Source organism: Magnolia sinica, chromosome 1 (assembly GCF_029962835.1).
Source record: "Magnolia sinica isolate HGM2019 chromosome 1, MsV1, whole genome shotgun sequence".
NCBI lineage: Eukaryota > Viridiplantae > Streptophyta > Magnoliopsida > Magnoliales > Magnoliaceae > Magnolia > Magnolia sinica.
In genome coordinates this window covers 113,678,563-113,694,293 of record NC_080573.1, presented here as the reverse complement: position 1 = coordinate 113,694,293, position 15,731 = coordinate 113,678,563, and the positions used below count along the sequence as shown (strand labels likewise).

The following is a 15,731-nucleotide window of genomic DNA, read 5'->3' as shown; positions in this document are numbered from 1 at the left end:
AAAATAATTTCTCCAGAATATGTACATATTCAATAGAGTTAAATTTCAAGGGGAATGAGATACAAAAGAATGCATGACATGAGTCATAATCTTACATTGTACTTAAGGATGTAGAATGATGTATCGCTGGCAATTGCGACCAGATCACCACTATCAGCCCAATAAAGATTCTGTTATTAGAGAGAGAGAGAGAGAGAGAGAGAGAGAGAGAGAGAGAGAGAGAGAGATCAATTGCAAGTAGCCAAAATGATAACAAAATAATCAAACAAAAAAATTAGTTGTAAATATTGGAAGCAAATAGCTACAAATGATAACCAAGCAAGCTATTTGAGCAGAATGTATACTCACTTTGACATTAACATCAATTCGGCGAATCAACCTGCATTCAGCCCAATCATAAAAACAAATAAAGTCGTTTGAGCACATTGCCAACAAAGTTCCCCCGAAAATACGCTCAGCAGAAAATGTTGGCCGTATACTTTTCTTTTCCTGAAAACGCCACACACAACAAACTTCATCCAACTACCAGTTGCAATCCATGACATCAAATATTGTCATGAGATGAAAGAACATGAGAGAGAGAGAGAGAGAGAGAGAGAGAGAGAGAGAGAGAGAGTTTGATCACATGTATGGAGAGAGAAAGAGAGTTTGATCACATGTATGGCATCAAGGTATTTGGAGAAATATACGCAGAGTGGAAGTAGAGTAGCATTTGAAAGAAAGAAAGGAAAATAAAAATAAAAATGCCTCACCATGAGAATTGTAACGGAGAGAGCATTTTACAGTGACAGCACGACATATCATGCCAACATATAGATATGAGCAAGGCATATGGCCTTAACTATAACTTGCCATTTTCAAAAGCCCCTGGGGCTGTTTCAAGCACATGATTTCGATACAACTGTTTTTCAGGAATTTCTACTGAATTTTGATTGCTAGAAAACAACTTCTAACTGTTGAAAACAGTTTCCGGTTGCTAGAAAACAACTTCTACTAGATAGAGAAGTGTTATAGCTACTGGAATTTAGTTCCTAGCAGCTGAAAACTAATTGCTGCAGCCAGTATTGTGTTTTTGCAATGCTTACTACTTCAATAAAACCTTACTATCACCAAGGTGTCCCGTTACTCCCGTATCGGTATCGGTTGGCGTAACGGTGCCCTCCGAAACCAATACGGATACGGGGGCGTAACGGCGATACGGGGGCGTAACGGCGATACGGGGGCGTAACGGCTCATAACGGCGCAATTTATTTTTTTTGCCAAAAAAATATGGATTAAATCCAGAATATTTTAAGCATTCCAAATATGCATTCATTTATAAATTGGAACATGTTTATGGTGGTGTAACGGTCCACTCTTTGGTGAGAAGTTGTATCGGACTGTCTAATTAATTTTTTAACCAGGTAACTTGAATTTAACTATAAAATTCATATATTTAATTTTTTAAATATGTAATTTATATACTTAACAACTTGATATCATTTCTCCCAATAGTTCTTTAAAAAAATGAAATTAAATTCAGGTAGATGGCGTTGCCAATTTGGAGCTGACTTGGAGGACCAATCTATTCTCCAAATCAGCCTCAAATTCATGCCATTTATTGTCGTTATCCCACTTATAAATTGGTGGACATTTATTGGATAGTGAATCATAAAAAAAAAAAAAAAAAATCAAAAGGCCCTATTTTAAAAAATAAAAGTTCACAAATTAACAATTAAAACTATTCAAATAATTTGATTTTGGCATTGTGAGTTAGCAATTGCAGTCCATAATTTAATTGTCAAATTTTAAATTAATATATGTCTCGTGTACAATTTTTTAAGGCTTGAATTAAGAGAGACTCGGATGTAAAGTGCAGCACACGTGTCAAAGTTTTTTGGGCCTCACCCGTGATGAATGTGTTATATCCATACCGTCCATCCATTTTGCCAAATAATTGTAGGGCATGAGCCCAAAAATGAGGCACATCCAAAGCTCAGATGGATTGCACCATAAAAAACAACAATAATTAAATGTTCACCGTTAAAAATTTATTGGGAGCTAGAAAAGTTTTAGATCAAGCTGACATGTGTGTTTTCCCTTCATCCACGTCAATGTGACCCAATTAACAAGTTAGATTGAAAATAAACATTACAGTGGACTTTAAGAAATTTTCAATGGTGAGCATTCTATAACCACTATTTCCTATGGTGTGGTCCACCTGAGATTTGGATATTACTATTTTTTTGAATCCTGACCTAAAATGACGTGGCAAAATGGATGGACGATATGGATAAAATATATACATCATAGTGGGGCCCACTCGGGTCTGATCAGATTGGATGGGAAATAAACGTTACCGCGCGCACTACGAATATTTAACCGTGAAAATCATTATCTCTGCTGCTATTTTTGGTGTGTCGCTATTTTTGGTGTGGTCCAGATGATCTCTGGATATAATTCATTTTTTAGGTGGTGATCTAAAATGATCTTTGAAAATAGATGAACGGTGTAGATGTAATAAATACATCACTGTGGGGCCATATAACTTTGATCTCCTTTGAACCGTTCGTACAACTCAGAGCTCGAGGAGTGTCAGCGCTCGCCTTTGCGTGACACGTACCTACAGCAGGCAGTAGCTAGCTACTGCAAACTAAAAAAAAAAAAAATGGAGAGAGAGGGAAACGAAACGAAAAGAAAAAAAGAGGGAAAGAAGAGAGAAAAGAAAAAAAGAGGGAAAGGGGGAAAGAAGAGATCGAGAGAGAGAGAGAGAGAGGAAGAAGAAGAAGAAGAATAGGAAGAAGCGGCGCAGGGCGCAGCCACAGCCACAACCGCAGCAGGGCGCAGCCACAGCCGCAGCTGCTCGAGAAGAAGAAGAAGAAGAAGAAGAAGAAGAAAAGAAAGGAAAAAAAGGTAGGTTCCTGTAACGGCCGTTACGGTCACAGAATTCCGTAACGGCTGTTTCGACCCCGTATCGCGTAACGGGTCCCACCGATACGTAACCGATTTGGGATACCTTGGCTATCACCTATATTAATGGTTAAACTTTATCATGGGCCAGTTTAATATTGTTGAGATTGAAGAATGGAATCAAAAGAGCTATTTATCCTTACATCGCTCTACATCAGCGACAGTGATAGTACAAGCATGGGTCACCTATCTTGCACAAGGACATCTAAATAAAACATGCTAGAGGCTATGAGGATAATTGATTTGTCATAGCAAAAGTATATGGTAAGGCCAAAGCAGCATGACTATATTCAACATGTGCATCAGCACCCACCACGCTTGCATGCATAATTCAACCTAATATATGTGAAGTAACCAAATGGCACATAAAGAGATCCTCCTACAAAGAAATGTAAGAATGACTGAGTGCATTGTTGTAGCAAAACAGCCATCCCAAGAGAATTGAGCTGCGTACAAATTAAACTAGTATAAGTACTGTAGACCTAACACCTAATATCCTATGAGTAATATCTTTCAAATTTTGAAAACAAAGGTGAAGATCACTTCATTCAAAAAAGAAAAAGAAATAGATTACAACAGTATGAATGAATCTCGGAAAGATACAGCCTTATAAACCTCATCTCTGGCTATAGAATCTGCAACAGAAATTCCTTTCCCAGGAATATGAGAAAAGGAAATCACAAATTAACCACATTCCCTTAATCTCTTCAATTTAGTTTGTAAACCTCCATGGATAGCTTATTTAAGCAAGCACACAACCAAGGGCATTGACAGAATTACCTTCTAAAATGAAGGACAAATGCATTCGAGAAAAAAACTAAACTAAACTTCTGAAGAAATTCATATCTCTAACATCATTAAACATAATTTATTAATGCATTCCACAGTTTTACTTGCTTGCTTACATGTCTTTTCATAACAGTTCAACTACTAGTTATTGTTAATATTATCTTCCAGAAGTTGAGCATATAAAAATAGTCTTTTGCAGTCAAGAAAAGAGTTAGCAGCAGTCAACTTTGTCACAATTACAAAAGTGGGGGAATTGCAAACTGTGGGTTCCATCTCTTCCAGAAATGCATTGTGTGATCTCATATTTCTTTATGAATTGTTTCCCAAGAAAAATAAAACAGATGGCTAATTGCTAGAAAATTTTCACTTGAAGAATAAAAGGAATTAAGGCTAGGTATACCTGGAATGTCTTGCTGAAAATCTTAATCCTTGATGTACTTTCCCTAACTGCATATTCTCCATCTGATGACCAAACAAATTCCAATGCTGAACCAAAGGATCTATTTCTCCAGGCCAAAGCTGTATATATGATGTATTCTCCATCCCCACAAACCACAACAAACCTCCCATTTGGGTTGTGTTTTAAGCTCTGGATAAGAAATATATAATCAGAACAACAACACCCAATCAATATATGTTGTCCAGAAACCATAGATGTACTGCAATTGAAAAAGTATCAACAAGCATTTAGATCAGTTACAAAACCAGAAAGCAAAGATAAGTTGGCATGTAGCCTTTCTGGTGGCTAGAGTATTTCTGTTCTACCAACTAGGAGTAATTCCAACAGCTTTTGTCCTGATGATGGAACAAAAAGACCCCATGCTATGGTTTTAGTTATCTAGGGGTAAGGCTAGTAGCTTGTGTGAGTGCTAACTCTTTCATTGACAACAAATATGATAAAAACATATATTAAAAACAGTCTAAGTAAATGGCACTTTACAAAAATTGTATGTCAAAGTCAAATCAATGGACCAGGATCTAGTGTTTCCTACAGACCATCAATGGCATACAAGTCATCAGTCACTCAACAGAAGTATGTTTACAGATTGGAAATGCCACACTTTCATTCCTTGTTAACTTCAGCTATGTCAAACAAAGAAGAAAAAAAAAATCCCGGCAATTAATTTGATTCCTAAGTTCTCATCTGAATCCAAATGCACTTTGGTGCATGCTGTGATAATTCAGCCACTATGATCAACCAGATCTCAGCCCATGCAATTTAAATGTTAGGTGGGATTGTAAGATGATGGTTAAAAAGATGAGAAAGGCATCAAACAAGACTAGGCAAACATCTTGAAAATCACTCTCAAGAGAAAAATGAAGTTCCCTTTCTCATCAACAGCATTCATAAGTTACAGTTGACATAGACCCAAAACACATCACCATCTTCTATGGTTCTAACGCAATTTTTCCAAACCATCTAATCTAATCTCAACTCTTTTTTTATTAAGGATATCTAATCTAAACTCTTGAAAGGACTGTTAAAACAATCTCTCTCTTCTTTCTTACAATAAACCAAGATCAAACTGATTTTCACAGTTAAAAGGACTCCTGAGTCCTAACTGATACCTTGGGTTTCCAATAATTTCAGATACCAAGACTAGTTAAACTTATGACTTAAGCTTCCCAATTAAATTCAGAAACAAAAAGTGATAAATCCTCTAAAAGACCCACTGAAATGTCTTAATAAACCTTTAAAAAGGCCTAAAATTGCATAAAGAAATAGGAAAGAAGTACCAAAATATGACTAAACCGCACAAGGCCCTTTTCCGGAAAACAAAGTATTAATTGGAAACACTAATTCTATGGCTGATTGGCTTGGGACCAACAGCAAAATACTTTTAAAAAATATTTTCACCTGCATATCTTCCAGCTGTTTTGCTGCAATATCTTGCGTGAATCATAAACTATTCCCTGGTCCAGTGCCCATCAAGAAGTCAATTTTTGCACCTTTTAGCCTTGATCCTTCACATAGCAACCTCTGTAGTCTGGACTAAATCTGCCTCCTCAGGCTGGGAAAAAACTTGTTACCAAATTACCTCCAGCCTTTCTGCAATAGGTCTTTCTTGGATCAGTTTCTTGTGGGAATTCATCCTTTACACCGCATTCTTCAATGATCTTTCAACTTGTACATGAAGATGTCAATGTGGGCCCAAGGCAATATGTGGTGAATTTTGGGCTGTTTGATACTAGTTTTGGGGTCTGATTTCAGATGCTACCTTACAATTTTTGGAAGATACCGTTGTTGATTTGCCGAATTTCAAGATTCTTTGGGGATGATTTGTTGGATCAACTTTTACCATCATCAAGCCATTAAAATATGGCCAAAACTTCGCAAATAGAGTCGTTGCTATTTAGGGGGTTTTTGGTTGCTGTTTTTTATATTTCTCAGCTCAGTACTTCCCTGATTAATATATATATATATATATATATATAGAGAGAGAGAGAGAGAGAGAGAGAGAGAGGAATGCTCACCTGCGCACCAGTTCTCTTGAGAACTCGTGAGAATTCATCTCCTGTGATATGAGCCCAAGATCTGAACCGTCCATGTGATGCAGCACCCCATGAAACCCCCAAGGTCCAACTTTTACCCTGGTTCAAAACTTTGGTGGGTCATGGCAAAATGAAACAATTTCCTCCCTTGATTTGCCTCCCTCTTTTGCCATGGCCCACCAAAGTTTTGGATCGGGGTAAAAGTTGGGCCTTGGGGGTTTCATGGGATGTTGCATCACGTGGACGGTTCAGATCTTGGGCTCATATCACGGGAGATGAGTTCTCAAAAAGTTCTCATGAGTTCTCATGAGAACTGGTGCGCAGGTGAGCATTACACACACACAAACTTTGGTTCGCACTTTTTGGTTGATATTCCCTAGGATATCCATTCCCAGCTTTTTCCCAAATAAAAACAGAAAGTAAGACTTTTCCCAAGTTTCCCAAGTAAGCACAATGTATCAACCAAACAAGATTTAGTAATTCCTCAAGACATGCTAGCCCAACTCTTATAGGAAACATAAAAACAGGGGAATGACGTCCCCAACAACCAAACAGACCCTTAGTATCTTATTGGATTGACTTGTAATCAGTTAAGAGTTGCAAATATCCTAATTAAAGATTCATATGAATTCTAGGTCGTGTCTTTTAGGGCCTATCAAAAGGGATGTTCTAGGAGGTAGAAGGCCCTGCATATTTTCCCGAGTTTTGTGAGTATTACTAGGTAGTAAAAAATTTCAGTTTTAATAAGTTGTTTACCCCTCTCTATTCAAGTATTCTTGTGCGGGATATGATCTTCATCATTATAGCCATTTGGGTCTCGGAATATCATTCATTCAATAACTAACTAGCTTGCATCACTTGGCACTAGAGAAGGTGATTGTTGGCAATTTTCTAGTATCTCCTGATGGCTTCAGCAAGGGTGACACAAGAAATGCTTGCACAAGTAACCCAACTGATCCTTGAACCCACGAAGCGGGTAGATTGACTTGTGCATATGGTATGCGATCTTGCTAATCAAGTGAAAGAGATCCGGCATAAAGGGAGCCCGAGATCAAGTTGGAGTACAAGGACACAGGAAAATCCCTACCAAAGTCAGAGCCAACAATGGGTGGCCCCATCTGGTGAAAACACCAAGGATTGAATTTTCCGATTGTTGGAACGTGATAGAGAGCACCCAGATTTGATGCATATGGATAACTTCAATTGGCTAAGCAAGGTGAGGAAGATACTCAAGTACAAGAAAATCGCCAACAATCAGAAGGCTAAATTAGTAGCCATGAAGTTGTATAACCACACGAGCATGGTGGGACAATCTCCAAGCCAAATGGATGCTTTTGGATAAGGTGAGAGTAAGTTTTTGAGAAACGATGAAGAAGAAATTAAAAATAGGTCCTTTTCCCCAACCGATGCCAATGAGTCCAGCCAAGCATGCCAATCTCCACCAGCAGATCAAGTAGTTTCTACAAAAGGGATTAACCCAACAAAGCACGCCACATTCCTGCATTGTTAACTCCTAACAAAGATGGATCTTGGAGAATCAATATGGATAGTCGTGTGACCAACTGAATTACTATCAACAACTGGTTTGTTATTCCATTCTTGGGTAATATATGCTATAAATGTTGCACGGAGCAAATAGCTTTTCAAAGATCAACCTGAACAACAAATATCATTGAACCGGAGACAAGCGAAAAACTGTGTTATGAAGTGAGATGGGTTGTGCAAGTAATTTGGAATGCCATCCGGCCTTTTGAACACAATGAGTTCTTCCAGGAGGATGATGATAAAAGCACCCCATCCCATCATTGGAAAATTATTAATTGTTTACTTTGATGATATTCTTATTTTAGGCTAGATTCATCTTTCATTTTCTGTTTATTATTCTGCAGAGGTTTGGATTTGTTGTTGGAGAAAGCTGCCAATCTTGGCCTTAAAAGGTTTCGACATTGATTCTCCTGACCTCTCAATCACTCTCATATTCAGTTCACATACAACACAATTACTTGGCGCTTTTTTGGATCAAGTCAAGAATTTGAAAAGGCCTCTTAGGTGCTTCGATGTATAGTTTCACGTCTTCCAGTTTGTTATAATAAGTACCATGCCTGGGTGGCTATGAGGAATCAGTTCTGGAATTGGCAAATTAGAGGGGGGGTGCACGCAAGTTACTCTCCTGCTCAAATATCCCAAGTTTCCACTTGGTGGCATGTCAACGATATCATCATTCTGTCAAGAGGACGGAAAAAAAATTGGCAGGTCTCAAGAAAATATAGACAGTTAAATCACTAGGCAAACTCCCGGAGTAACTATCTCGCACTCTTACAGATGCTAGCAAGTGTGGCCAAGGAAATTGGAAAGTTGTAGCATGAGTTTTGGTTCGAGCCCGTGGCTCAATGGTGGACAAGGTGAATTTCAAAATCAAGTTTGGGTCCAGCTTAACTATTATAAAATAAATAAATTTGTAGCATGAGTTTCTTTTGGAAGGGACTGACGAGGAGCTAAATTCCATCTTCAGAAGTAGGAAGTGAAAAAAATAAAATCTGAGAGAAATGGTGCGTGCGTGCGTGCGTGTGTGTGTGTGTGGGTGGGGGGGGGGGGGGGGGTGGGGTGCGGGGAGACCAGGCCCTCCTACGTGAGCAGTGATGGAGATATGATGAAGAACCAAATACATTATGGAAATCGGTTACCAAATTAAACATGGACAGTCAGTTGGGGGATGGTTTGGAGGCATCATCAGAAATGTGACCTCCAAATGTTCAGAAAGCAATAGGTCTATTTGGAAGAAGGCTCCCATTGATTGTTGGAATATTTCTAAAATGGTAACCAGCTTGTTTAGCAAAGGCATTCAGTTCATTGTCAGGCATGCTGATAATGTGAGGTTTTTGTGTGATCAGTGGCTTGATGAAACCCCATTATCAGAATCTTGTCCTTCCCTATTCCTTATATCATTAAATAATGATATTAAAGTTGCGGAACGTTGTGATATGGGGGGAGGGGTAAGTATATTTGACAGAATCTCAATAAGGAAATTATTGAATTTTAAAGGTATGGAAAAATTATACAAGGTGAGCACGGATAGCACAGATGAGGATATAAAAATATGAAATGGTCAAAGAATGGGCAATTCCTTTTCTTTTAGAGATAAAAATAAATTTTATTTGAGAAAGGGCAATTCTCTTAAGTCTTTTTTGAAATCAATTACTACACTTTGTGAAGATCCTTCTCCACTTACTATCAATGACGACACTTTGTGAAGATCCTTCTCCACTTACTATCAATGACTACACTTTGTGAAGATCCTTCTCCGCTCACTAAGCTTGGAATTCTACTGTGCCTCCTAGGGTGCAAGCTTTTCTTTGGACTGTTATGGAATTTGGCAAACAAAATCTTCACAGTAGATAATTTCAAAAAAGAGGAATCTTGCAGTTCCTAACATGCGTTTCGTGTAAAGAGGCCAAAGAGTTGGTCAACCATATTTTTTTCTTCAAATATTGCTAAAGCTGCTTGGGGAAGTTTCTTAAACCTCTTCGGAGTTTTTGGGTCCTCAATTTTTCTGTTATGGAAATGATAGTGGGGGTGAGAGGAGAGAGGCTTCTTATTGCAGTGTGATAATCATGGTGTGCCGTAAAGGCCGTTATGGGCCCATAAGGCCGTTACGTAAAGTTAACGGTGACAACCATTATACGTTACGGGGTCGTAAAGGCCATAACGGTCCATTATGGGGCCGATATAGATTTTTCAGATTTTTTTTTCAAAAAAAAAAAGAAGAGAGAGAGAGAGAGTAATGGCCGTTAAGGCCCCCGTAACGGCCGTTACACCCCATATCATAAAGGTAACGGTGGTAGCCGTAATGGCCACTGTTAGTCCGTTACCGTTACGGAATACCTTGGTGATAATATGGGAGATGACACCATCTGCTGTATTATAGAATTTTGTAAGGAAAGGAACTCCCCAATCTTTTTAGGGAAAGCAGAAGAGGAACCAATTATTAGAATGATTTCCTAGATGGTCGTGGGATGAGCTATGCATCTTCCAGATTTTAAAGGGATTTTGGCCTGAGATTTTTTTTTTTGGCTATTGAGGTTCTTATTGTCAGAATGTTTCATAGGAAATTAATTTCTTTTTGTTTTCCTCCAGTGTGTATTTGTTCCCTTCGTGGAATGATTACTCGTCATCTCGCTAAGCTTTGGAGTCACTCCTTTTTGTTGCATTTTAATAAAATTTTAGTTGCCCATAAGCAAAAAATCAAAACTTTAAAATGTTCATGCAGTAAAATTATGTTTCGGAATTAGAATACAAAGCAAAACCAGAAACATGACAAAGCAAGATCTTTCTAGAAGGGAATCGAAGCTTACTTAGAGGGCCCAAAAAGAGAAACCAGATAACATACACTCAGCACAGTAAACATCTATATCAGGCAGTAAGTCTAAAGCTTGGAAAGGGTGCAACACTTGAAGTATACCATCTCACATTGAAAGGACTGAAACCATAGTATTAATGTAAAATAATAATTGTTTAAAATAGAAGGCACTTGGATGAAAATTTTGAGGCAGTTGCCCCATTAACTTCCTAAAAGGTATTGATCTTTCTTTAACGCGTCCTTCAAAATTAGAATTCACCAAGTGAACATAGATAAAAACAGTATGCACATGGCGAGCTGATGAATATGCCCAGTGAGAAATTAGTAAATGATCTGTAAGGAACTAACTTGAGGGTAAAGATCACAGCTCCCTAACTCCTTCACAGCCAAAGGCAGTCTTTCTCCATCTGTAACCTGTGAAGTACAGTGCACGGCAGATCAACCTTATCAACTTCAGCTCGAAGCAACTACTACTCATGTTGGCATTTCCTACAACTAATAATGGTCAATTATGAAGGTAAGATGGCCTAACCTCAAAATCTGCTCCTACAGACTTGATGTTTACAGTTTGAATCTCATTATGCTTAGCCCATATGATTTTCCCACTGCTGTCCATACTGGCTACTGGCTCTTCTCGGCCAATTTTTATCATAATTGTTCCTTCATCATATCCAATTACAACCCTGATGAAAATAAAGCAACAGATACATTTTCAAGAAAGCACATGCTTGATCCAGCTTTCCTAGATCTTTCTATAACCATCAGCCTAGTAAGCAGAAAAGCAAAAAGCATGCTTGATCCAGTCTTTCCTAGATCTTTCTATAACTATCAACCTAGTTAGCAGAAAAGCAAAAAGGAAGAGTGACATTACAAATTGTGAGTTGTTATATTGCATGATGGCAGGGACAAAAAAAAAGCATCCTAAAGTATCATCCAACTGATTATTCCATGCCACCTTCACAAATGCATGATCCTTAAAGAAGTAAGATAACTCCTAGGAACTTAGATTCATGTGCATAAAAACATAAAGAAAAGATTACCAACAAGCTTACCGGCGAGAACCTTTCATATATCCTAAAGCCCATACTCGTTCCAGACCATAATTCAATGTGTTCTCAAGCCTGTAGGGATCACAGCAAGAAACCATCTTAAACTAGAGGCATCATATTTCATACTCCTTAAACATCAGCTAACAAGGTGATCATGAAAAAAGTACAAAGCAACATTTTGCGAGGTTCTCTCCCAAACGAAAAGATGAAACTGGAAAATATCAGGCAGCAATCTTACAATAATTAGCAGTTTGTAATTCAAAATCACTTAATTCTACTAGTATCGCAGAAAGAGGTGATTGGTCAAGAGGAAATGCTTGAATACTTGGAAGAATCTCCAAATCATGATAGAAAAAGAACATAAGAGGAAACAGCAGATGATGTATCTTTAAACTTCATTTTAGTTGGAGATATATAACTCCATATCAAGAATACAATAATCACAACCTATAGAGAACCAATTCATAAAAGGAATTTGCCTACATTGCAGAGCATATATGTGAATATGGAAACAAAGTGAAAAAGTAAACCACGACTAAAAACATATTTTGTTACATTCATCATCATCATCACCATAGTCTTGTTCCAGCTAATTGGATCTAGCCAATTGGCTTTGTGAATCATGCTTCACCAATTGTTCCTATGTAAGGCACTATCTTTATAAGTGCACAAGCCTTCATATCCCTTATCACCAAGGAATTCCATAATGGTAGTGGTAACCATAATGGCCACCGTCATTACCATTACAATACAGGCTGTTACAGCCGCGTAACTGGCATTATGGTCCTTTAAAAGAAGCATGTTTCAGCCCCATAACAGGCTTTTATGGGCCATTTTTACCGTTATGGCCATTATAGCCCCACAATACGTAACGGTTACCACTGTTACTGTTACATTACAACTGTTATGTAACCGTTTTGGAATACCTTGCTTATCACCACCTAAATCCAAATCCTTTTAGGACTTTTTCTCATCCTCTATTCGAGCCCTTCAACCCATACCGAGGAGGGGCAGGGATTAAAAAAAATTTGAGAGCAGATGAACCTCGCATTGCTAGGAAAATATGATGTCCAAGTAGGCAGTTGGTGGGTGAAGGAGTCCTTGTATGGAGCCTCTGGGGTGTGGAAGGCACTTCGCAAAGTGGCAAAAATGTTTGAGGATTGAGTTAGGTATTCTTGCGGCGATGAGCAGAGGGTCTGATTTTGGCAAGATTGATGAGTTGGTGAGAGACCACTTCAGGAGTTTCCGTTGATTGCATTGTTGGCTCAGGATTGGGACGTTTTTGTTGTGCATTGCTTTTCCACATCCGAAGGCACAATTGTTTGGTCTCCTCCTAACATGACAGATGAGGAAGCAAAGATGTTCGCCCAGTTATTGAAGTGGCTTCACCAAGTCAAATTGGCATTGAGCAAGAAGGATTTGATAGTGGTCCACAGTCAAATCCGGCAGGTCCTCCATGCGATCCTTCTATAGGTCGTTGACCAATAACCCTTCAGGGCGATGTGCGATCATACTTCTCATGTGTGGTTCTATGAGGCCCCTCCCAAGGTGGGCAGCCTTTGCTTGGTTAACAGGGAGGAATATGGTGTTTACCGTTGACAATTTACAAAAGAGGTCGATGGCAATTCCAAATTGTTGTATTATGTATATGATGGATGCGGAATCAGTGAACCACTTGTTCATCCACCATGCGTTTTCTCAGGTGATGCAATGGTTTATTGACGAGCTTTTCCTTGGGTAGCATGGAGGAGACATGAGTAAAGGGTCGTGTGGAGGTTAGTTTTGTTGGCTATTCTTTAGGAATTGTGGAGGAAGGAACAATCAATCCTTCCACCTTAAAGATTGATAAGAGCGGATTGGAAGCGATAGTGTTTGGGAGGGCTCAGTTAGATGTTGTTTCCTAGGTCAATCGTATTGAAGCCTCCCACCTTAAAGATTGGTCTGTGACGGCTGGGTTGTATTTGTAGTTTTTCACCTTTTTGGCATTTCATCATTCAAAGTTCTTTACCTTATAAAAAAGGGAAACAATGATTGTTGGGCACATGTTCTCTGACCTGCTGCCACTTGATGTCAACCCTAATATTTTACCCAGGCTTGGGATTGGCTGACATTTCTTCTAGTTGAAGTTTCCACTATGCACCCAATGCTAAATACAAGAATTGTACAATAAAATCAATACTGAAAAGCATGCAATCAGCATAGAAAGATTGCAATTTGCAAAAGGAAACAGGTCAGAATTGTAGTCAAGGGTTAATCTGGCCATGCTCATTAAGCTAGTCTGGTATTCCATGCAAATTTCCCTCTTTAAGATTGTTTGGTGAAAAGGACTGTTTGGAGGCCTTAATTGTTTGTGAATTTCCCTTTCCAGATAATGCACAATAGTTAGGCTAAAGTGCAGCGGTGGGCATGATTATGTCCGCATTTGAGCGATGTTTGGTAAACATGTATTGATGGCTCCCCTGCAGCCAACTACTTGAGCGTGTCCTTTTCACTTTTAGTTCACTGTTGGCACATTTGTGTGCCTTAGTGCCTATTTGGCTGCTTGTGTTTATTACCTGACATGCGGGAACTCATGTATGCTGTTCTTAGCAGGCTCATCCAGCACTGCACGCTGAAATGAATGGTCCACCATTCCACTTTTTGTGCGGCACAAAATAGTTGTAATGCGGTGGGGCGTGATTGTGTTGGCATTGGACCAGTGTTGGCAGATTGTGTTACAATTGAAGTTGTGCTAGCAATCATGTATCAGTGGGTTAACCAATATCTTTTGCAGCCAACCATTCAAGCATGACCCTCCATGTGTGTAGGTGCTTTGTGCTTCATGTTTGCCTAGCGACTGCCCCTCTATTACCCCACTTTGTTTGCTCACCCTTTGGAGCCTTTGTAACAGTTGGCTTGGGTCAATATTGGGAGGACCGTGCAGGAATGTGAGTGGTGCCAATGTGAGTCTTCTCCATCGCCAGTTTCAAGAGCCAACATAAAAGACAGTTGTTGTCCAGTAGCCATGGGTAGCCAATTTGAAACTTTTCTGTCAATCAAAATTTAAAATCTAACCCCAAATTGCTGGGAGAAAGTTTAAGATGACAACAATGATGATCAGTGAATGCATGCCATATGCAAGCAGCCAAATCTCAATTAGAGTATGGAAGAAGATTTAACAGTCCATAACATCATGATGATGATGAATCAACGCAATCATTACAGCAATTCAACAAGAATATTATATATATATATATATATAGAGAGAGAGAGAGAGAGAGAGAGAGAGGCAGCACTGACCTATACGTTGTTGCATGCCATATACGAACAGTCCCATCCTCTGAACCTGTTATTATAATGGGAAGTTCAGGATGGAAACAAACAGCAGAAACATTATGTGTATGGCCTTCTAGTGTCTGAACACAACTTTTAGTTTGGTAGTCCCACACCTGTTCCACAAATTAATCAGCAAAAATATGCCAAAATAAGCACATCCAACCCAGAATTGTTCGGAAGGACGAGGAAGCAGACCTTAGCAGTATGATCATCAGAACCAGTGATTAAATATGGTCTGTCACCACCAGTAAAGTAATCAACACAGTTCACCCCTTTCAAATGGGCATCCAATGTAAAATTTGGATCTGGGGAACCAAGATTCCATATCTGAAACGAAGAACAATAGAGATATATCACCAAGCAAAAACATTAAAATGAAACATGCTGTGTGTGATGAAACAAAGCCGCAGCTCACAACAAACTATTCTCAAACATTTTCAGCCTCACCTTTATGGTGCGATCGAGGGAGGCACTTGCAAATGTGTTGGTGTCTTTTGGATTAAATGTGACTTGCATCACATAGTGTGAGTGTCCCTCGAAAATCTGAGTACACATCCAGCCCTTCTCCCAATCCCAGAGCTTTATAAGCATGTCATCTGACGATGACAACACGTATGGAAGGGTTGGATGGACAGCCACACACCTGATGTAATCTGTGTGTGCTTCAAACACTTTGACCTTATCCATTGTATTATAATTGTAAACACGAATAAACATGTCATCTGCTCCGGCCACAACCCACTGTTTGCGTGCGATAAATTTTGCTGATCGCACTGCAA

At 38.9% G+C, this 15,731-nt stretch overlaps 1 protein-coding gene across 13 annotated transcripts in view; it reads right to left on the bottom strand.

The window, feature by feature from the left end:
* Window positions 1-15,731, bottom strand: part of LOC131254511 (coatomer subunit beta'-1-like) — a 56,715-nt gene that overhangs the window by 19,205 nt on the left and 21,779 nt on the right. For all 13 annotated transcript variants that reach the window (XR_009175701.1, XR_009175707.1, XR_009175646.1 and 10 more), the window contains exons 6-14: window positions 15,400-15,725; window positions 15,148-15,279; window positions 14,917-15,065; window positions 11,641-11,709; window positions 11,121-11,271; window positions 10,937-11,002; window positions 4,139-4,327; window positions 349-489; window positions 96-170 (exon numbers count right to left, since the gene is read on the bottom strand). Coding sequence is in view for 2 of the 13 variants with exons in the window: in XM_058255385.1 (XP_058111368.1) it covers window positions 96-170; window positions 349-489; window positions 4,139-4,327; window positions 10,937-11,002; window positions 11,121-11,271; window positions 11,641-11,709; window positions 14,917-15,065; window positions 15,148-15,279; window positions 15,400-15,725 (1,298 nt within the window). In the remaining 11 variants the exon portion in view is untranslated. The remainder of the gene's footprint in view (window positions 1-95; window positions 171-348; window positions 490-4,138; window positions 4,328-10,936; window positions 11,003-11,120; window positions 11,272-11,640; window positions 11,710-14,916; window positions 15,066-15,147; window positions 15,280-15,399; window positions 15,726-15,731) is intronic.